Here is a 23292-nt window from a genome sequence, read left to right on the forward strand (position 1 = left end):
TACTTGTTCTTCCTGGGGGTAACCTTCTTAAAAGGTCCCATAAAATCTAAACCCCATTTCATGAAAACACCCAGTGGTTGTATTAGCGTTAAAGGAGTCATATCTGCATCTTTGTTGAGATGTCGAGCTCTACACCTTGAGCTGGCATCCACTACGGGTCTTGGCCGCTTACGGCATTTACTCACTGGCGCGTTAGGTGACCGACACGGAGGATCTCTGCCAGTGATTCTACAGCTGGACTACACTTATAGTGCCAGCCTAGTACGCTTCTAGCGAGTTCACACTTAGTGACCGCATGTACATATGTGCTATTTTTCAGCTTTAGCACTTAGTCATTTTTGTCCTCTCTTTTCTGTGAAGAAGAAGAAGAAGCTTTCCATCTCTGTGTGCTTTGTGCTTGTCTTGTGTATCTCTCTTGCATCCTCATTCTTTACATGGTATCAGAGCCTGGTGCAGGCAAGAGAGGCTAAGAGAGCAAGAGCATCACAATCCCTTCGTTCGCAATCCACAAGTTTTAGGGGTTTTTCGCACAAGTTTCTGAACAAGTCTCCAAAGTGTAGTATACAGAGATTTACTGTACAAGTACAGTGGTTGTATGTACGCTTGATTGTGGACACTCGTTGAGTGTAGAAAGCGTTACAGGTACCACAATAGCAGGTTCAGCAGATTTGCAGGTTTTTGCAGATTGCAGCTATTTTGTCTTAGTGCTTCAAGATGTCTGACGGTTTCAGTCAGATTGTTACTGAGAAGCTTGAGAAAAATAACTACCCTGCATGGAAGTTCAGAATAACAAATTTCCTAAAAGGAAAAGGTTATTGGGACTATGTAGAAGGAGACAATGAAAAGGAACCAGAGATTCCCGAGGCAAATGCTACAGCAGAACAAAGGAAAGCTTTGAGGGACTGGCAACAAGGCCAGAGCAAAGTGATGTATTGGCTTTCTATGAGCATCACAGATGGCATGATGGGCTATCTACAGGATGCTGAAACCCCCGCCATTGCATGGAGAAACTTAGGCAGAGTGTTCGAGGTGAACACCAAGGTCAAGAAGCTTCAACTAAAGTCGGAGCTAAATCAGGTTAAGAGGAACAACCTCTCAATCAATGATTATGCCTTGAAGATCAAGAGTATCATTGAGGCTCTTGGATCTATTAAAGTCTCAGTGGAAGACGATGACATTGTCCGTGCATGCTTGGATGGTCTAGGAGATGAGTATGTACATTTTAGGTCTTCCATGAATACAAGAGACGACATCCCCGTGTTCCAAGATTTGATTTCTATGCTTATTCTTGAGGAGAAGAACCTTGACACATCTTCTTCTCATGGCAGAAATAATTCTGAACAGGCCTTCTATTCTAACTCCAACAGAGGTAGAGGTAGAGGTCGTGGTCGAGGACCAAGGGGTTGCAGGGGCCAATTTCTGGAAGGTCAATCAAATCAAAACAGTACAGGTGGAAGGGGAAACCAGTCTCAAGGCAGGGGGAGTCAAAGAGGTCGTGGTGCAAGATCAAGCAGGCAGCAACATACTCCAGATAGCAGAGAATGTTGGACTTGTGGTGAAAGAGGTCACATGTCACGTGACTGTCCAAAGGGAAAAGCAAGTGGAAAGAGAGAACAGGGCAACTATGCATCTACTAGCAGAGATGCAGATGACAGCAAAAACGAGCGCATGTTTGTTATGCAGCAGGTAATGAATACAATGACTGCAGAGAATTCCACCCAAGATGATGTTTGGTATGTGGATTCAGGTGCCTCTAATCACATGAAGTCTCGTGGAGAGTGGTTTAGAGATATGCGCAAACCAGATGTGTCAGGCTATGTGCAGACAGGAGATGACACAGCTCACCCCATTGCTCATGTAGGGGACATACCTCTAAATACGAAGAGTGGGAAATCAAAGTACTCAGCAGATGTACTTCATGTCCCAATCATTACAAAGAATCTTGTTTCTGTTGGACAAATGGTTGAGCAGGGTTTGCAGGTTCGCTTCAATCCAAATGGCTGTTATGTAGAAGATTTCCAGAATGGGTGTAAGCTGATCACAGAGGGCAAATGTGTGGGCAGAATGTTTACGCTGAATGTAGACATGCCTGAGGTAAAAGCTGCATTATTTGCACAGGGCACAGGTGTTGTGGCTGATGTTGACATTTGGCACAAACGCATTGGCCATGTCAATGAGCAGAGATTGCGCAGCATGCAATCAAAACAGATTGTAAAAGGTTTGCCCAAATTCAAGGTGGATGGTATGCGTAAAGTGTGTGCAGCATGCCAGTTTGGAAAACAGTCAAAGGGCTCATTTTCACATGAGCGCAATGTATGTAAAAAGACACTTGAGGTGGTGCACACAGATTTTTGGGGTCCAACCGATACTCCAAGTATACATGGTTGCAGGTATTATGTCTCTTTCATTGATGACCATACAAGGAAAGTATGGGTCTACTTCATGCGTAACAAAAGTGAAGTGTTTGGTTACTTTCAAGACTTCAAAGTCATGATTGAGAAGGAGACAGATATGCAAATCAAGACATTGAGGTCAGATGGAGGGGGAGAGTACTTCTCCAATGATTTTTTAAATTTTCTGCGAATGCATGGTATACGCAGGCAGTTTACATGCAGATATACTCCACAACAGAATGGGGTCACAGAAAGGAAAAACAGGCACATTGTAGAGGTTGCACGTGCATTGATGAATGAGAAGAACATGCCTCATCATTTCTGGGCTGAAACCGTAAATACAGCTGTGTACATTATGAACAGGATACCTACAACTGCGGTGCATGATGTAACACCTGACGAAAAGTTTACAGGTACAAAGCCTGATTTGGCACACTTGAAAGTGTTTGGCTGCATAGCTTACGTGCATGTACCAGATGAGTTGCGTAGGAAATTGGATCCTAAAGCAGAGAAATGTATTCTTGTGGGATATTCCCTTGAACAAAAGGGGTACAGGTGCTACAATCCTACTACACGAGAATTACGAGTGAGCAGAGATATAGTCTTTGATGAGATGAGCAGCTGGTACAGTAATGCACATGGCACTATTGGGGCTGATGTAAAAGATGATGTGGTTGTACAAAATGTGAGGCCACAGTCACAGGTTTTGAGTGGACCACAAGAGTCCTCTTTTCGTGGCTCTGTTGAGAAACCATGGAATGGTAGACTACGTACGCAGGTTACTCCACCAACAGGTACAGGGAATGTATCACGAAAAGGAAAGGAAAAGGTTGATGAACCTCCCTTTATGGCTGATGCATCATCAGGTTTTTCACATGTAGACATGGACTCAGATGGTTCTGAACAAAGTCTTGATGAGGAATTTGGAATTCCGGCTGTCAGGCCACCTGGTGTAAGGAAAGTACAAGAAGATGCTAGAGGGAAAAGGAGTGACCCAGGACCGCGCAGATCTAATAGAGTCAGAAATCCAGTTCAAAAATTGACTTGTGATGGGTATCTAGCGCATCAACAAGCCTACATGGCTAAGGTGATACAGGATGTGGAGCCCACATGTTTTGAGGATGCAGTTGGAAATGTGCATTGGGATGATGCAATGAATGAAGAGATGGTTGCATTGGAAGCAAACGACACATGGGAGTTGGTGCCATTGCCAAGTGGCAAGAAAGCTATTGGGTGTAAATGGGTGTATAAAACCAAGCATAAGGCTGATGGTAACATTGAGCGTCACAAGGCAAGGCTAGTCGCAAAGGGTTATGCACAGACGTATGGCATAGACTATGAGGAGACCTTTGCTCCAGTGGCAAAGATGACGACTGTGAGAGCTGTCATAGCAGTGGCTGCATCTAGAGGATGGATTATGCATCAAATGGATGTAAAGAATGCCTTCTTGAATGGTGAGTTGAAAGAGGAAGTGTATATGGATCAGCCACCTGGTTATGTCGATCCAGGTTACCCAGATTATGTATGCAGGCTTCTCAAAGCTTTGTATGGTTTGAAGCAGGGCTCTAGAGCATGGTATGACAGGATTGCCAAGTATCTTGTCAGTATTGGGTTTAGGAGAGCTCATGCAGATCATTCACTCTATGTACATGAGATTTATGTTGGGATTGTGGTCATTACCATATATGTAGATGACCTTATTATTGTGGGTGACAATGCTATGGAGATTGACCATGTGAAGGGTCTTCTCAAACCGGAGTTTGAAATGAAAGATTTGGGCGAGTTGCGCTACTTTCTTGGCATTGAGGTGATCAGGACTCCAGAGGGTGTATGGCTGTCACAGAGACAGTATTCTTTGGACATGTTGTCAAAGTATGGTATGGCTGATTGTAAGCCAATTTCTATTCCCTTGGATGTGAATGCAAAGCTAAGTGCAGAGAAGGGTGATGTTGTTGAGGATGTCAATATGTACAGGAAGATGGTGGGTAGTCTAATCTACTTGACTATCACGAGGCCAGACTTGAGCTACACAGTAGGCTTGGAGAGTCAGTTCATGCAGCTTCCGAGGAAGCCACATTTGGATGGAGTACGACACACACTTAGGTATGTGCAAGGGACTCTTGACTACGCATTGTTCTATGCAGCAGATGCACCATTAGCATTGTATGGGTATACAGATGCAGATTGGGCAGGTAGCATTGTTGATAGGAGATCTACGAGTGGCTTCATGTTCTCTTTTGGGAGTGCTGCTGTTACTTGGAGCAGCAAAAAGCAGCCTACGGTTGCTTTATCGAGCACAGAGGCCGAGTACAGAGGTGCAGTAGTTGCGGCGTGCGAGGTAGCTTGGCTACGCACATTACTTGAGGACTTGGGAGTGCAGGTGGACCAGCAGATTGTCATTCATTGTGACAACCTCAGCAGCATGCAGTTGGCTAGGAACCCAGTGTTCCATGCTAGGACCAAACACATAGAGGTCCATTACCACTACGTTCGAGAGCGAGTGTTGGCGGGCGACATCGACTTGGTCTACGTCAGCACAGAGGAGCAGATAGCGGATATCTTTACCAAGGCCCTCGGAGCTGAGAAGCTTCGACGTTTCCGAACTATGCTTGGACTCTGCGACATGCAGAGCTCGAGGGGGAGTGTTGAGATGTCAAGTTCTACACCTTGAGCTGGCATCCACTACGGGTCTTGGCCGCTTATGGCATTTACTCACTGGCGCGTTAGGTGACCGACACGGAGGATCTCTGCCAGTCATTCTACAGCTGGACTACACTTATAGTGCCAGCCTAGTACGCTTCTAGCGAGTTCACACTTAGTGACCGCATGTACATATGTGCTATTTTTCAGCTTTAGCACTTAGTCATTTTTGTACTCTCTTTTCTGTGAAGAAGAAGAAGAAGCTTTCCATCTCTGTGTGCTTTGTGTTTGTCTTGTGTATCTCTCTTGCATCCTCATTCTTTACAATCTTTAGGTCTACCCATTCTCTAGCATATGTCACAAGTTTTACAAAAACTTCTAACATCAGCAATTAGTGTTTGCCACCACAGACCAGCTTGCAGAATCTTCTTGTAGGTAACTTCATTGGAAAAATGTCCACCAGATTCGCCATTATGTGCTTCTGAAATAACTTGCATTCTCCCTTCCATAGACACACAACACCGAAGCATACCATCAACACCTAATCGATAGAGTGACCCTCCGATGATAGTAAACTTCAAGCTTTTGATGACCAAAGCTTTCTTCTGGTTCTGCTTCTAGTCCTCTAGAAAAGCACCTTGAGAAAGAAACTGATAAACATCATACCATTCACGATCAACTGATTCTCCTGCTTTCAGCTGAAATAAGTCAACGTCCATTGGTTCGTCCCTCAAGGGTACTTCTGAATAACCTTCTGTACTTTTGGACAGAAAATCAGCTCCACAGTGATTCTTTCCACGTTTATGAAAAATTCTGAATTCAAACTCCATTAGAAACATCATCCACCGTATCAATCTGCCTTGAATAATGACTTTATTAATCAAGAATAGAAGAGCCTGATGGTCCACATAAAAATGGAACAACTTCCCTAACAGGTAATGCCTAAACATTGTAGCGCTGAAAACCATTCCAAGGGCTTCTTGCTCAGTAGTTGTATATCCTTATTCAGCCTGACTGAATCTGCGAAGACTGGCAAAATAAACAGGATAATCAGTCCTTACGTCTGGATGAGCCAATATCGCCCCCATTGACAATCCCAAAGCGTCCACATGTACATGAAAAATAACATCCCAGTTTGGTTGCCTAAGGACTGGTTTACTAATAATGGTCTTTTTCAGATTCTGGAAGCTCTCCTCACATTCGGAAGTCCAATTGAACTTACTGGTCTTCTTTGTAAGCTCGTATAATGGTACTGCTTGAGAAGCAAACTTATACACAAACCTTCTATAGAAGTTAACATAACCTAGGAAAGAGCTTAGCTCAGATGCATTTCTAGGTGCTTTAGCTTGCTGAACACACTGGATTTTATCGTTGGCCATTTCTATTCCATTATGGGATACCACATGTCCCAGTAGCTGTCCCTTCCAAACTAGGAAAACGGATTTAAATGGATTCAAAAAAAAATCTGCTTCTCCTGACAGTGTTTGAAAACCATTTCTAGGAATAATAGGTGTTGTTCCTCATCTGAATATACAATAAAGTTGTCCATAAAGATGGCGAGGAACCGATGAAGGAACTCATTAAACATTCACCGCTAAAAGGTAGCTGGTGCATTGCACAGGCCGAAAGGCATCACCAGATACATGAAAGCTCCCCACTCGGTGATGAAAGTGGTCTTCGCTCTATCTTTAGGAGCGATCTGTAACTGGTTATCGCCACTGTAACTATCCATAAAGCTATACATTTCATATCCTGCGATCTCATCAAGCAACATGTCAGTAAAAGGCAATGGAAATGGATCTTTAATAGTTTGGGCGTTGAGTTTCCTATAGTCAACACAAACTCTCAATTTCTCGTTTTTCTTGGGAACTACGACTATGGGAAATAGCCAATTGCTATTGGCCACCTCTGTGATGAACCCAGCCTTGAGAAGATTGTCAATCTCCTCTTTGACCTTCTTAGCATAGTTGGAGTTCATCCGGTATCTTTGCAGTCGTACTGGCCTAGAATCTGGCTTCAACGGTATCATATGCTGACATACTTCAGGATCCACCCCTTTCAGGTCTGTGTGTTCCCAGGAAAATACGTCTTTGTAGTTCTGGAACATCCTGCGTACCTTTTCCTTCATTATAGGGTTGAGATGCTTGTTGACCTTGATCATCCTAAGACTATCCTTTGAGCCTAGATTCCATTCTTCCACTTCTTGGTTGTCTGGAAGCAACCAATTAGGCCCGCCTCCTTTTTGTTTGGTCGATTCCTCAGCATAATCCCATGATGGCCCATTCAGTTCTGAATCAGCATTCTGATCCACTGTGTGTTCTTCAAAATGTACTGGCTCCTCTATCATGCCAGTGTCAGCTAATTCCTCCAGCCTCCCAGTTAACTGGACTGATCTTTCCCCTGTGTTGTTTTTAGCAAACTAATCTGGGAATTTCTTTTTTTGCTTGTCAGCCTGCTCTTTATTCAGTAAAACTGCATTCAAGTCAATCTCTGCTAAAGGAAGTATGTTCAGCGCTGCTAACATCCGTTCGATCTTCTTTGGCTTATACTTCTGGCATAATTCCTTCGGCCTCAGCTCTTTTCTCCAGCTCCTAGTATTGTTCATCTGGATCTAAATTCTGCCCCGCTGGCCCCTTCTATGGTTAAGGTTTGATTTGCATAGTCATGAACAGCATGTGTCGTTCTCAACCATGGGCGCCCTAGCAGCATCCCATATGCCCCTCGCACATCCAGAACTAAGAAGCTGGCCTTAAATTTTTCCCTGCCCACTCTTATCTACATATTTTCAATCATGCCCGTAGCTTGTACTACTCTGTGATCTTCCATTCGCACTTTAAATGGTGCTGGCTTTAGATTCGTGATGCCCATTCTCTGCTGGAGATGAACTCCCATTATATTGACTCCTGCTCCTCCATCCAAGATAACACTTGAAAGAGGTTCCCATTGTTTCCGAACCTTGTAGTCCACCTGTATGAGTGGGACCTCATCATCTTGGACGGCCATCAAGTCCACTGTTTTGGCCACCGCTTCAGCTTTCCTACGTTGTCTGATGAAGTTTGCCACTTCAGGCAAGGTTTTTCTGATATCTTCCAGCTCCATAGTCAACTTCTCAATTCTATCACAGATTTTAACATGGATTTCTTCTTTCTCTTGATCAGACTGGTTGTGAGAGCTCGAAGAACTGGTTGTATCTTCACACTGCCATTCCTCCCTTGCAGCGCTTCCAATCCTTTCATCAACTCTCAGTTCATTAGCCATTCCTTGTACCGCAGCTAGCATGGTCTCAGGTATGCCCGGTATTGACTGATCTTTCTCAGTTGATTGGGCTGGTATCTTCTGAATGACTCGGGCTTCAGAACTTTCTGGCTGCTCTATCAGCTTCTTGGCTAAATCCTCCGTGATTTTAGCCGCTAGTTCTCTCTGCTCTTGCCATTCATCTACCACCTTCTCTTTACCCTTGGCCTTCCAAATTTCTCTTTGTTGAGCCCATTTGCTGCTGTCACTAGTGGCTAGTTTTTCTGAAGTATCTGGAATTTCTTCAATTACCACGCCTTTGCTTCTTGTGACTACCCGTACCGGGACTGGCTCTGGTGCCTTAGCTTCAGTAGGCACAGGCGAGTCTGGGCATTGAGCCGCAAAATGGCCGTACTTCCCACAAGTGTAGCAATTCAAACTCCAGCTCTGGAAGTTGCCACGCCCTCTGCCTCGGCCCATACCCGTTTGGAATCAGCCGCATCCTTGACCAGTACCACTGGTACCTGGTCTCTCCTCTTGAGATGCTTTAGCTTGTTCTACTTTCACTGGTTCAGTATAGGCTACCACTGATAGGTCTTTGCCCTTCTTAAAGTGATGAATCCTGATACCACAATTGTTCCATAAATGACCAAAAGCCTTACAGTAAGTACATTGTGGGCACTCGTTGGAGATATGGTCCTTGGATTTGCATTTCGAACACCAAGTCTCCATCTTCCGAACTGGCTATCTAGTGTGGCTAATCTCGGCAATCTGCCTAGCCATTTCTTAAATCTTCTTAGTCCAGGATCCCTTCTTTGACTTATCCTTGGACCGTTCATAAGAGCTACTTTCAGAGCTGCTGGACACTTCACTGGAATTAGAACTCTCAGTTAGCAGAGCTACTGCTACTGGATCTTCTCTTTTCATGGCTCTTTTTCTTCTTGGCCTGCTGTTCCAGCTTCAGTGCCCGTTGTACCAAATCATTGAATTTCTTGGTTGGAGTTGGTACCTCCTGCTCCCTAAGCTTTTTGCTTCGAAAACCATTCAGAAACCATTCGGTAACTGCGTGGTTAGATCCTTGGATTTTTCCACATAACTTCGACTGACAGATTTCGCTGCTTGATCTTATCCAGATTACAGAGGATATCTTCATCAGCTCTGTTGTCAAAATACTCCAGTCAGAAGGCTTTAAGCAATTTGTTGTAGGATCTGAGCTGATAGGCGGGGTAATGGTAGTACCACTTTCTCGCTGCCTCCTTCAAGGTTTGCGGAAAGTATTCCCCCCAATCATCTTCATCAATATTTTTCAGTTCAGCATACTGCTCAAAAGCCTGTATGTGAACGTCTGGATCATCCTTCTTACCTCCCATGAATATTGGGAAAGAGATTTTCAGGGAAGATGTGTAATCATTCCGATTACCACTGATTTTGCCACTTCTCTTCTTAGATTCAGAACGGCACTTGGGAGTCTTCTTGCACTTGTCAGTATCGGCATCCCAATCAATATCTGTTTCTGTCTCTGTGTCAGTGTCCTCTCTGGTTTGTCTGCTAGAGGTGCGGTGACTGCCTTTACTTCCCCTGGTACCCTTATCCCCCTGCCTGGACCGAGAACTCTTGGCATTCCGTGCTTCCCTTTCTTCCCGTCTGCGTCGAGAATGACTGGACTGCTGTGAGTCTTGCGTCTCATCAGCCTGACTATGCTCCTCTTGAGCCTCAGTGTCAGTCACCTTCTCTTGCTTAGGGTCAGACTCTCCTCCCGACTCCTCAGGAATAGGATCCACACGGACGGTGGATTTCCGGCCACGACTGGGTTTGGGTGCCATTGCTGAAAATTTCCAACTGGGAGAAGAGTATTTTAGTCAACGAGCTTCAGCTCGAGCCATAGTGATCGCCAAACTAGAATTGGAGCTGATCTCTTGAGATAGCTAATTCCAGTGTTAGAAGATTTCAGCTAACTACTAGTGATGTATTAGTTAAAACAGTAGACTGGACATAGGATCAACAACTGAACTGGAATTTATCTATTGGAATAAGAACCAGACTATGTACAGAGAATAATATTCAGATTCAGAGTACTAAATATAGAGTAAGTGTAACTGGAATATCTGTCGTGATTGGAACTACAGATGAAAGATTACAATGAGTACGATGTGATTTACAGATAGAGTACAGCCGACAACAACTGCGAATGGTTAACAACTCAAGTACAAATGCCGCCAAAATGCTAACCCGACTATGCTCACGATTATGCTAACCCGATTACAATGTAATGGGCCCTATTTATATGCCTTGGGTTTACCATGGTAATTACCGTAGTAATTACTGACTAATTCACTGCCCATCTCATAAGAGAGCGTTCCCACATAGTGAGACTGTCTCAGCCGTCTACATCTACTTGCAGTTCCAAGATTCTGTCATTCGAGTGGATCTTGTGTCTGGTCGAGCACGTCCTCTAGGAAACAGGTTTATAATTGATCATAGATCTGACACAACAGTTCACTCGTCCCCATTGCAGTATTGTTACACGTGTAAAGCGGACACTGATGTTGGGGAAGATTCTCCTTATATGGATGTACTACCTGGGATGACTGAGTTGGACAATGTGGATTGGGTCCACCTAGCAACAACCATAGACACTTGGGGAAATAGGGGGATGACCTGGGTAACACCTCGGGATGAAATGCTACTACTCGTACCCTTAAATATGCTAGAAGCAATGCATATAGCTTCTGATGACCTACAAGATGAAAGTTTGACAGGCATTAGAACCAGTAGCGCCTCACAAGACTATAGCCCACACGATTTGGGGTCATAATCATCAATTGAAATTGACTATGAGGACGAAGAATGTGAGTTAAATCTCAGTGCAAATGTGGGGACAAACCATTCAGGGCCCAGTGGTACCCCAGATGACAATCTATCCAAGGGAGCAGAAGACACAAGAAGCGATTCATCTAGTGACTCTTCACTGGAGATCTATTGTAATCGAAAATTAGACAAGAAGGGTAAGAGATATAAGAGGCAAAGATATCAAGCAAATGTGCGTGCTAGAATAAATGAAAAGAAATCTACCGCAGAATGGATTAATTATATAAGGGCCCAATGGTGAAGCCCCTACTAGAGTCGATGATGAGTTGCCCGATACTTCTCTATTCCTAGTCAAAACCATACCAGAATGGAGTGAAAAGATTGTGAACTTTCTAGTTAATGGTTTTCCACCCAAAGAGCTTCATAAAGACATAGCTCGAAAACTGTTAAAAGAATGTGAACCTTACTCCCTCATTGCAGGAACTCTCTACAAGCTAGGAAAGGATGATATTCTTAGACGTTGTGCCCGTGAGGATGAGTATTTATACATACTGCAAGAAGCCCACATGGGTATAGCCGGAGGACATTTCTCAGGGGAACTAACTAGAAAGGTGTTGCAATCAGGCTATTGGTGGCCTACCTTATTCAAGGATGCATCGCTTTTTGCAAAAGGATGTGATGAATGCCAACGTTACAAGATCACACAATGAATGGATAGGATGCCCTTACATCCTGTTAAAGTGACTCAACCATTTGAAAAATGGGGTTTGGACTTTGTAGGCCCAATTAGTCCGGCGGCTCGTGCACTCAATCTAGATATATTATCGTTGCCACTCACTATGTGACAAAGTGAGCGGAAGCCAGGGCGACACGTAAAGCCGATGCGAGGTCAACTGCCAAGTTTCTCTTTGAGAACATTATTACAAGATTTGGTTGTCCCTTTGAGATTGTGAGTGACAATGATACTCATTTTATAAATGGAGTAATAAAAGAACTCACTACCAACTTTACGATAGCTCACCATAAGTCCACACCTTATTATCCAGAAACAAATGGCCAAGTTGAGAGCACCAACAAGACCTTAATCTCTATCTTGACCAAAACGGTGGAAGCTCATCGCACAGATTGGGATTTAAAGCTTACATCAGCTCTATGGGCTTATTGTACTGCGTACAAAGTAGCCATTAACTGCACACCATTTAAGATGGTGTATGGCCAAGAAGCGGTTATGCCATGGGAGTTTGTCGTTCCAAGTCTTCGAGTAGCTTCTCAAGAAGGTTGGGATGGTAACCCCTTAGTTGAGCGATTATATATCCTTGAAAGGCTAGATGAAGAGAGGCAATTAGCTGTGCAAAATGCACTTGTGGAGAAAGATAGGAGGAAGAAATATCACCTAAAGAACAAAGATATCAATGTTGGTGATAAAGTCCTTATGTATGGAGTGCGTAACGAAAAGAAAAAGTTGAAATATGCGGGAAAAGGACCATATAGAGTATGTGAGATCACCCCACAAGGAACCATTCATGTGGAGACTCTTGATGGAGTTGAAACCATTGGATTTCTCAATGGGAGCAAATTTAAAAGACACTATGATCCTTTAAGCCAAGAGGAGCTACGTGCCATCCATACAAAAAAGGCAGCCAAGGCACAAACAGAATTGAAGAAGATACAAGCTCAAGCTGAGGCTAAGGAGCAACAACAATGCATAAAACGAAAATAAGAGGTTAACCTTGGAGTCACACATGCATTCCACGTTGAAATCGACGAGGATTGGTTGGACTCTGACACACCTCTACGATACCCTATTGAGCTAAACAGCAACTATGGAGAAGTGCTATATAACGCCTTATTGGACACGGGTGCTAAATATAACCTGCTATCATATGGGGTGTGGTGTCAGTTAGGGAAGCCACCTCTATATGAGAGTATTATCCAAGTCACTACAACAAAAAAACGTGTTATCGGCGCAGATATTGACGCGGCCCGTTGCTATCCGCGTCGCTGTGAAACCAGTCGCTATTCGCGACGCGCATAGCGACGACCATAGCAGAAAAAAAAATTCTTGGGCAGAGGGCACGTAGCCTGGCTTGTGCCCAGTTAAAAGATGGACACAGCCACAACCAAACTTCCTGCCCTCTGCCCAAGAAAGCGAGCAGCACCAAAATATCAACCACGCTCCCGCGCGCAAAAATTTCGGCAGAGTTCCCTTTGTTTTTACATAAACTTTTCAAAAAAAACCATATCATGTATACGCCTCCTACATGCTATCCATGTAGGATCTCACATGAGATTTAAGGCCAATGAAAGACAACCGTACCAACTGAAAAGCATAGCCATAACTTAAAAGCATAACCATAACGAACCATAACCATAACTTAAAAGCATAACCATAACGAACCATAACCATAACTTAAAACCATAACCGGCTATAACCACTTTGATCAAAACCATAATGCAGAAAACCATAACCATAAACAAAATTAACGTACAATAACCATAAGCATAACCAGAAAGAGAAACAATAACTGTCTATACAATGACAATGACAATAATCATAACCATAAGGGAAACAATAAATGTCTGAACACTAACTGTTTGTACAAAAAAGAGGCACAGAAGCGTGTCTGTGTCTCACAAAGCATATAGATGAAATCTGGTCCACTAATGACTAGGCGTCGCAACCTGCACATAGGACAACTCACAAAATTAGTATTGATATTACTTCACATATACTGACTTAATTAAATCAACTCACACATATTAACGTTTCACCTCAAGCGATCAGCGAGACTGTAAGGCCTCCCAGTCTACAGGCTCTCCTGAAGCTTCAAGATCATTCAGTACTTCATAGATACCTCTGTGATATCCATCTGACCCTCCTCGCGTGATGGAGCTCGATGCATCGCAAGATTCTGCGTTTATACAAAAATCAAAGTAATAAGAATACATGATTCATCGCGTTTTAAAAAACGCCATAGTTAAGATTGGATTAGAAACTCACAAACTCATAGCGAAAGGTGTCAAAGCCCCTGCTACCAAGATGAGATTTCCTATCTCTCTCTCTCTCTCTCTCTCTCTCTCTCTCTCTCTCTCTCTCTCTCTCTCTCTCTCTCTCTCTCTCTCTCTACTTACCTCTCTCTCTCTCTCTCGCTCTCTACTTCCCTATCTCTCTAATGATCGAACGAGCGACTGATCTAGGGAGATCTAGACGCCCACGACTGCGGAGGACTACACAACATCGACAGAGGCTGTATCAGAGGATCTAGCTAGGTCACTTTGGCTCGACATGCACAACGTCCGGTCAGAGTACTGACCATGGAGGAGATCTACCTATCCCAACTAGCTCGTTTAGCCATTTAGTCCACACCCAGCAGTTTAGGATTCCATAATATTTTATTTTGTCATCTTCTTACTCTGACTTTGTATCAGATCCATCTCATTGTAACTTTCTTGTCTCATGTCTCATAGGTCACTTTGGCCTTTCGAAGACGTTAATATAGCATTTCATTTCATTTCTCTCTTTAATTTTTTTTTCTTTAGTTTTAATTTCCTAAGCATACATTAATTCTCTCTCTCTCTCTCTCTCTCTCTCTCTCTCTCTCTCTCTCTCTCTCTCTCTCTCTCTCTCTCTCTTTCTTTACCTACACACACACACACACACATTTCTCTCTCTCTCTCTCTCTCTCTCTCTCTCTCTCTCTCTCTCTCTCTTTACTACACACACACACACATCTCTCTCTCTCTCTCTCTCTCTCTCTCTCTCTCTCTCTCTCTCTCCACACACACACCGCTCTCTCTCTCTCTCTATTTCCTACACACACCTCTCTCTCTCTCTCTTTCCTACACACACACACACCGCTCTCTCTCTCTCTCTCTTTCCTACACACACACACACCGTTCTCTCTCTCTCTCTCTCTCTCTCTCTCTCTCTCTCTCTCTCTCTCTCTCTCCTACACACACACACACACACACACGATGTAGAGGTAGAGAGAGAGAGAGAGAGCAAGAGAGAGGGGTTGGGGAGGGTGGAGATGGACATAATACCTGCGCAGCAGGTTTCGGCCAAGACCCGAGCAGGCGAAAATGGCCCCTACGCGCGGGTTTTGCTTTTTTTTCCCAATTTTTTTGGCGTCGATATACGCGTCGCTATACGCGTGGCAAATAAAGCCTTTCCATGCGTATATCAACGCACATTGCGACGCGTATAGGGACGCCCGCTAATGTCGTCGATATACGCGTGGAAAGGCATGGCCGTCGATATAGGCGCGTCGATATCTTCATTTAGTGTTGTAGTGAGTCAAGGGTGTCAACAAGAAAAAAAGTTTGGTTTTTGGAGTCTGGCACACTTCTGTCAGTTATGACAATGGGGTTGTAGCTCAAGACTTTTTTATCATGCCTGTTGGAACTATGGAGGGTAATATAAACCTAGGACGCACGTGGATGATAGCCACCAAATGCATTATTGATTGGGAGACAGGGGGTGTCACAACACAGAAGCCAACTCTTAGCCCTGCCACTCAAGCCATATTCCCTAAGATATTGCCTTTTAAGGAAATAAAACCCAAAACATTGCATGTCCAAGAGATTGAACCATATGTCCCCACAGCCCAACTCTCTAGAGCTTCAACTGATGTAGTTGAAATAAAGCTTGAGACACACATGACCCATCCCAATATAACAAAGAAAACATACAAGTGGGTCCCTAAAGCTTCTTTAGCGACCATAGCCAATGCTAAAAGACAGGAGCCTGGTAAGAGACGTCCCATTCGCCCCAAGAAATGTAAAGAAATGTTGCGTTGGATTCCTAAAAAACTATTGGAAGCCCAAGGCTACTATAAAGGAAATGATCAAATCTGGATGCCAAAACGTAAATTGTGCTCTTACTTGTCACCGGGCCCATGTGAGCTCAATCCTGTGGCTCCAAAACAAATTGAAGATCGCAGAAAGGAAAAAATCACGGAATGCTACACACCTGCTCCAGAGCTAGTTTGGGTACCAAAGAAAGAACGATTTGTTCCACCTAGCTCAGGAACAGGGAAATCAAATGAAGCTTCTTGATTTTCATGTAGTTCCTATACGGAAATAGAAGCTTCGGCACAACCTCCACCTACCATTGTACATATCCATACAAGCAAGAAAGAGTTTGCACCTCCCGTTGTAAGTTCACCACCTACAACAATGTTGCAAATAAAATCATGAGAGAGTACCTTACCACCCTTGCAACTAGATGAAACGCATAGGGCGGTCGAAAACTATTGGTTAAAGCCTTCACCCATAACAACTTGGAACAATTGGTTTCAAAAGGTGATGACATCATTCCAAAAGGTATGATCTACCCAAGGAAGGGGGGAGTGTTTGCTGACATCCATCATTCACTTGCTTCCCTCTCAACCTTCGAGTCCCTAACCTCTTAATCTCCAATCTTAGGGAATGTATATATAAATCCTTATACTCACAAAAAAGAAAAATAATAAAGGCAATTAGCAAACGAGTATGCACAATAAAAGTCAAAACATTGACCCAGACCTACACATTCACATCCGGTACACTGAAACAGAAACCTATGTCATAAAACACCTTTGATCCTCATCACTCGAGTGATGGAGGGTAGGTAGGATTAGTACGATAGGAGTGTTTCTGTTTTAGAGTTTAGTGATTAGCAAAGTTCTTTCTTTCCACTGATGTGCCTCCTAGAGGTATTCTTTATGTTTCCTCGTGTGTACAGGAATGTGTTGCTGTGGTTAGGATTTGGACCTTCATGGAATCTTTCTCTCATCCACTTTTCAAATCAAGCGCGACCATCAACACAAATAGGTGTTCCTTGTCCATTAGCATTGCCCCTTATCTTTTTCATCCGTGTTTGTGTGCTTTAATTGTGATTGGTAGCATAATATTCAACACACATTTGCTTAGTATCAAACATTAAGTTCAATGTGATTTTTTGTCATAATCACTTGTCTAGATTTAAAAATCAAGCAGTCTAACTAAGCTAATTTGACCAAGCTAGGCGTTAGAGATCTTCTCTTAATACCATGGGGAATGCCTTCCTAATAATCAATGGTTACTTAGGTTCTTAATCCAATTTAGGTAGCATTGTGTGAAATGAACTAGGGCTTTCTATTGGGCTTAGTCCCTATTGACCTCTAGTTTAAGTATTATAAAGGGAGTTTACTAGTGTGATGAGCCTGGGGAGGGTAACAGTGTTATATGACCCCCAAAGTTACAAAATTAAAATGCTGAAAATGAACAAAAGAAAAAATCAAAGTGCCACAATGTAAAATTATCTTAAGCTGGAAGAGAAATCTAAGCTTGATTGGGTACTTCACTCACATGTATCACCTACTAGAGGTTCCCAGTGTGGGCGCTTTTCCTTGAAAAGCAAAAAACCCAAGGCATACAAAATAAGCACACACATCAAAATTGAATCAATGTGAAAAGACTTTGGGGGGTCAAAGAAAAGTAAATAAGTCAGGCGATGATTTCATGAGAATTCCTTTTATCGTAGCTTAACTACAAGGTCTTCTGGGTATAGCCTCTAGTCAGCCCTCGGACATGAGCTCTCGCGATTAAACAACTTAATTGAGCAAAGAAAATTGAGAAGCTTGCCCATGGTATTAATAGTCGATCTTTAGTGCCTTTCGACCGTTAAACTAGCGACCCCATACTTGTTTAATTTTTTACCTTTACGACTGTTTATGCGTTTGATTATATTGCAATTTAATGTTTATTGCTGACAAATGGTTTAGAATTCCGCTACGAATCAATTTGTCTGCCTAAAACTGCATATGCTTTTTAATTGTATATGAGAATGCAATTACTGTGCCAATGTTGTTTGATTTTGCAGTGATGACTGGAGAAGGCTAAGGACATTCATCTCAAATACTCTTCCACCTCGACAAACGAGCTTCAACTCAATAGCTTACGAGGACGGAATCTACATCAGGAAGGGGGACATGTTAACCCTCATGCTCACGGACACCCTATCACCTACGACAGACGTTGTATTATTTACTTGGTAGAGTCAGGTACCGGGCTTGTCGGTCCAATAGGAAAAGGGTAAGAGTGATCGCCGATGAGAGGCGCACTCTAACTGGAACATTCAAGGGATTAGTTGGCTAAGCATGGGCGTCCAAGTGTGAATGGGGAGAGCTCATATAAAAGTCAACTAAATCACTCATTCTCTCATTTGTGCAATTGAAGAGTGCTCTTGCTCCATCTCCTTCTTCTTCTTCTTCATCTCCTTGTGTGTGTGTGTGTGTGTGTGTGTGTGTGTGTGTGTGTGTGTGTGTGTGTGTGTGTGTGTGAGAGAGAGAGAGAGAGAGAGAGAAAGAGAGAGAGTGTGTGCGATCGAGCGCGACGGCGGCACGACGACGACGAGGCAGTTGAGTGTGGCGTAGCGGCGTCTCCCTCTTCTTCGTGGCGAGGAATCCTCCACGACAGCAAGCGTAGAGTGGTGAGTGAACACCATCGCCATCTTTGAACTTACTAGTTTAGGCTTGTTGTGTGCTTGGAGCCATTTGTGGCTCGCACACAATGTATCGGCAAGTTCCTTGCATTGACACGTGCGACATACGCGCACAATATACGACTCCAAGCTTGACCACATTTGGCTTAAAAATCCTCCTGCAACACTTATATGAGGCACAAGATTTTTTTTCTGGTCAAACCACTGCTCCAGATATCTTTTCATCCCAAAATAACCCCCCTCTGCCTCTCTCCCCCTCCTCTCTGTAGTATGCAAGAGCAGTATCACATCACCATAAATTGTTCTAGTTGTGGAACTATATCGATGCTTCTAATCCATCCTTCCTACAACTCCTTCCACCCCAAAAATTCAATTCAACCCTCCGTTTTCCACAAGTTGTATTGCATCTTTTCATTCCTCGATTTCAAATATTCATTGTCATTCAAAAAACAATTTTTGGCCTTCAAATATTCATTTTCATTCCCCTGGGCAGGCCTCGTGATTTTATCACTTGTTACACACCTAGGGTAAAAGCACCAGGTTAACGACACTGAGAATAAAATCCATAGATTTCGCTCTGCAACTCAAATTTTGGAGCGCAGGAAGATGCAATCGAGAGCTGATTGGAAGCGCTATCAACAGAAGTTGTCGTTGGTGATCGCGGTGCACCCATTGCGAAGCTATGGCAGCTTTTCAAAAATGTCGTGTAAAAGTTTTGTGCCCCAATAGACAGGGACGAACCTGAGCCAAAAGAAGTATAGCTCCTCACGAGGGTTGAACCATGGCACCCGCCTATCAACTGAGAACACGTCAGTCTATCCATCCCACCACTCACGCGTTGATGTATAGGGGCTGGGATATTACTGTACTAAACGTTTGTCCCTCTTTAGGGGCATGTCCACTTATCGGGGCTTTTAGCCTACACCAATTCACACATTAATTTGGCCAACCAATCAAGACTGTTTTTTCTTGTTGAATAATACGGGAAGGGGATCGATCACTACTCATTCCTCTTCACCTTTTCAATGTGCTGTTGACATTTGCGATGTAAGGCTGTGGTTATGGCTTCGTGTTGTTCTCGTCTATCACTCACGTCGAGAGCTGATTGGAAGCGCTATCAGCAGAAGTTATCGTTGGTGGTCACGGTGCACCCATTGCAAAGCTATGGAAACTTTTTAAAAATCTAGTGTAAAAGTTTTGTGCCCCTATACGCAGGGACGAACCTGAGCCTAAAGAAGTACATCTTCTCACGAGGGTTGAACCATGGCACCCGCCAATCAACTGAGAGCACGTCCCACCACTCACGCGTTGATGTATAGCTGTTGGGATATTAGTGTACTAAACGTTTGTCCCTCTTTAGGGGCATGTCCACTTATCTGGCCTTTTACCCTACACCAATTCACACATTAATTCGGCCAACCAATCAAAACTATTTTTTGTTGTCGAATAATACGGGAAGGGGATCCCTCATCACTATATCACACGGGCATGGTCAAATGGGATCAATGGTAGAGGAGGAAAAAGCGACGCGCGTCAATTATGAACCGTCAGATCTGAAGTTGCCCCGAATTTACCAATTTGCCCGAATTTACTAATCGGCCCACAGTTACAATATGACATACTCGAATCGCCTATATTTCAACGCATGAGGGCGTAGTGGTTAGTCCACATGGCTCATGGTGGGGAGGTCGGGGGTTCGAGGGGTGTAGATCGACCCGAATTTACAAACCTGCCCGAATTTACTTTTCTTTCCGAATTTACCAAATGCGCATCCGATGGCCTAGATCACCTTAGCCGTCCATCCCATTTGAGCATGCCCGTGCGAGATAGTGTGGAGGAAGGGGATCGATCACTGCTCGTTCCTCTTCATGCTGCTGACATTTGCGATGTAAGGCTGTGGTTATGGCTTCGTGCTGTTCTCGTCTATCACTCACGTCGCCCTTCTTGTCCAAGCTAATAGCTCCATCTCGGCTTCATCATCACCCAAGCTATGCAAGATTGGTCCCTCTTCTCCCGCCTTCATCGCTGTCTCGGCTTTGCTCGGCAACGTGCTCCGCGGCGACCTCAATTCAAATTCTGTGTCCTGATGCTGGAAGATCCCCTGCCATAGCTCGCAATGTCATAGACGTTCTTGAAGAGCGAGGTCTCATAGAGTCTCTCACCCACGAGGACATCAAGGCTGCATGCGCCCGCCCTTTTTCTACCCCCGTCAAGGTCTATTGCGGCTTTGATCCCACAGCAGAAAGCCTGCATCTTGGCAACTTGCTTGGGTTGATCGTGCTTTCATGGTTCCAGAGATGTGGCCATGTCCCTTTTGCGCTGCTCGGTGGAGCTACTGTCCGCGTTGGGGACCCATCTGGTAAGAGCGTTGAACGACCCACTCTTGATGAAGACACCATTGAAAGAAATTTGAAAGGTGTAGTAGCCAACATAGAGAAAGTTCTCAAGGTTAGGGAAAATGGGTCATCAGAAAATGCATGGCAGAGCGAAGAAGGAATGCGCATGCATCCAGCCCGAGTACTCAACAACTATGAGTGGTGGAGCAAGTTCAGCCTATTGCAATTCTTGAGAGATGTCGGGAAACATGCGAGGGTGGGGACGATGATGTCAAAAGAGAGTGTCAAGACTAGGCTCAACTCTGAAGAGGGCATGAGCTTCACTGAGTTCTCATACCAGCTGTTGCAGGGCTACGATTTTGTACATCTGTACAAGAATGAAGGAGTATCCATTCAGCTAGGAGGTAGCGATCAATGGGGGAACATTATTTCAGGAACCGACCTCATCAAGAAGCTTCTGCATCAGGGGGCTGCTGCATATGGATTAACATTCCCCCTTCTGCTCAAGAGTGATGGGACAAAATTTGGAAAATCAGAGGGCGGTGCCATATGGCTTTCACCATCTATGCTCTCACCATATAAGTTCTACCAGCATCTGTTTGCGACGCCTGATGCGGATGTCATTATGTTCTTGAAAAGACTGACTTTCTTGAGCCTTCAGGAGATTGAAGAGTTGGAAAGAGCGATGAGTTTGCCGGCCTACATTGCGAACAGCGCCCAAAGAAAGCTAGCAGAAGAAGTGACCAGATTTGTACATGGGGAAGAAGGCTTGGAAGAGGCTGTGCGAGCTACTGCAGCTTTGGCACCAGGTGGAACTACACAGCTTGACTGGAGATCCATGGAGGCGATTGCGGCGGATTTGCCCTCATTCTCTACCTCTCTGTCAAGTGTAGAGGGTGCCGCATTGGTCGATTTATGTGTGAGCTCTGGTTTGTCAGCAAGCAAAGGAGCTGCTCGGCGGCTCATCAAACAGGGGGGCCTTTACGTCAACAATTTAAAAATTGAAGATGAGGGCAAGATTATTGGACAAGAGGATATAGTGGATGGTAAAATGCTTCTCCTTTCTGCGGGAAAGAAGAACAAGATGGTAATACGGCTGCAGTGAGCTGTGGTTTTGCTGGAATGTAGTATCTCTCTCTATGCTTAAAGATGATGATGCCCTCATAAGACAGGGTATAAGCATTGTGAGTCATTTTCTTAACGACATGTGGGGTTAAATAACGTCGATGGAGGGTTGTGTAAATGCCCTACTGTGTAAGATCATGAGTGACACAAGGGCAACGTGTGGCTGTGGCAATCAGGAAAGGGCAACGATTGGGGGGTGCAATCGTGGTCGCTTAGAAGAGCTGGGCATTTTTTCAAAGCATGTCTGCTCTCTGTTGCTATATATTTCAATGAATAGCCCATTCTTATTTTGTGCCACATGCGACATGAGTATTCATTAGCTTTAATCATTGAGTTCTTGCTAGTTGTGGCCAAAGTTTATTGAAAGTGCTTTTGGAAAGTTGTTATTTAAGGTCTAGCTCATGTTGGGACCCCGGCTCTCCTTGATATTATGTGCTGCAGTTTTCTCTATGAAGAAGCACATAGCAGGTAAAGTAGGACAAGGGATATGTTATTTGCCCTTTCAAAAACCCTATTCCTCATTTACTGGCAACTTGCTTCATTATTGCACATTTCAAAACTCGTCTTGAAGGAACAGTTGCTAGGTTTTGGCTCACCCTTCCCCAAGTATGAATTTTTTTCGTCGTTTTGGCAGGACTTTTGGGTTAAGTGAGCTGTGGCTTGTCAAACCCTTATTCGCTTGGCTAAGTTCGCGCCAAGTCACTGACAATTGTCAGAGGTTTTCTCTTGTTTTGCCACAATCATGCAGTTCTTGCGGGTTTTGTGTAGGCTTGTTATGGTTGTCAATTGATCTTAATGTTACTGCTACTTCATCTCATTTATTGCCTAGGTCTTATACTATGGTACCAAGGCATAGAAGTGATGGGGTTCTCTCTGTTATTTGTCATTAAGCCCTCATTCACTTGGGAAAGTTAGCACCAACACTGTAAGAGGGTTTTTTATTTTTGTCACAATCATGCAGTTCTTGCTGTGTGTGCTTGTTAAAGAACCAATAGAAATTAATTGATGTTTCTTTCAGCAATTGCCTAGGTTTTATGCTATGGTTAGAAGTGATGGGGTTTTCTTAGATCAAAATATTGCAGGTTATCTGTTGGGTGATTTTACGGTAAATGCTAGTTGAGGAGTCTGAGTCTCCTTGCGATGTCTAGAGTGGGAAATGGGTTTTTTTTTTTTTTTTTTTTTTGGTGGCATTGGCACTAAATTAGAGAATCAACAAGCGTAGAGTTTGTGAAATGGGCTTTGTTGTTTTACTTTGGTGGCATTGGGACTAAAACAGAGAATCCACAAACAG

At 43.8% G+C, this 23292-nt stretch overlaps 1 protein-coding gene across 1 annotated transcript; it reads left to right on the forward strand.

The window, feature by feature from the left end:
- Window positions 1–20369: 20369 nt before the first annotated feature.
- On the forward strand, window positions 20370–22344 carry EMB2768 (Tyrosyl-tRNA synthetase, class Ib, bacterial/mitochondrial). Its single transcript, XM_086497268.1, has one exon. The coding sequence runs from the start codon at window positions 20443–20445 to the stop codon at window positions 21979–21981; it is 1539 nt and encodes a 512-aa protein (XP_086353394.1). The 5' UTR covers window positions 20370–20442; the 3' UTR covers window positions 21982–22344.
- The last annotated feature ends 948 nt before the right edge of the window (window positions 22345–23292 follow it).

The sequence above is a fragment of the Adiantum capillus-veneris genome, chromosome 23 (genome assembly GCF_014529385.1).
Source record: "Adiantum capillus-veneris isolate H3 chromosome 23, ASM1452938v2, whole genome shotgun sequence".
NCBI classification, from domain to species: domain Eukaryota; kingdom Viridiplantae; phylum Streptophyta; class Polypodiopsida; order Polypodiales; family Pteridaceae; genus Adiantum; species Adiantum capillus-veneris.

Bases quoted from the DNA above. Each gene is read 5' to 3' on its own strand.
- EMB2768 (XM_086497268.1), top strand. From the start codon at position 20,443: ATGGCTTCGTGCTGTTCTCGTCTATCACTCACGTCGCCCTTCTTGTCC.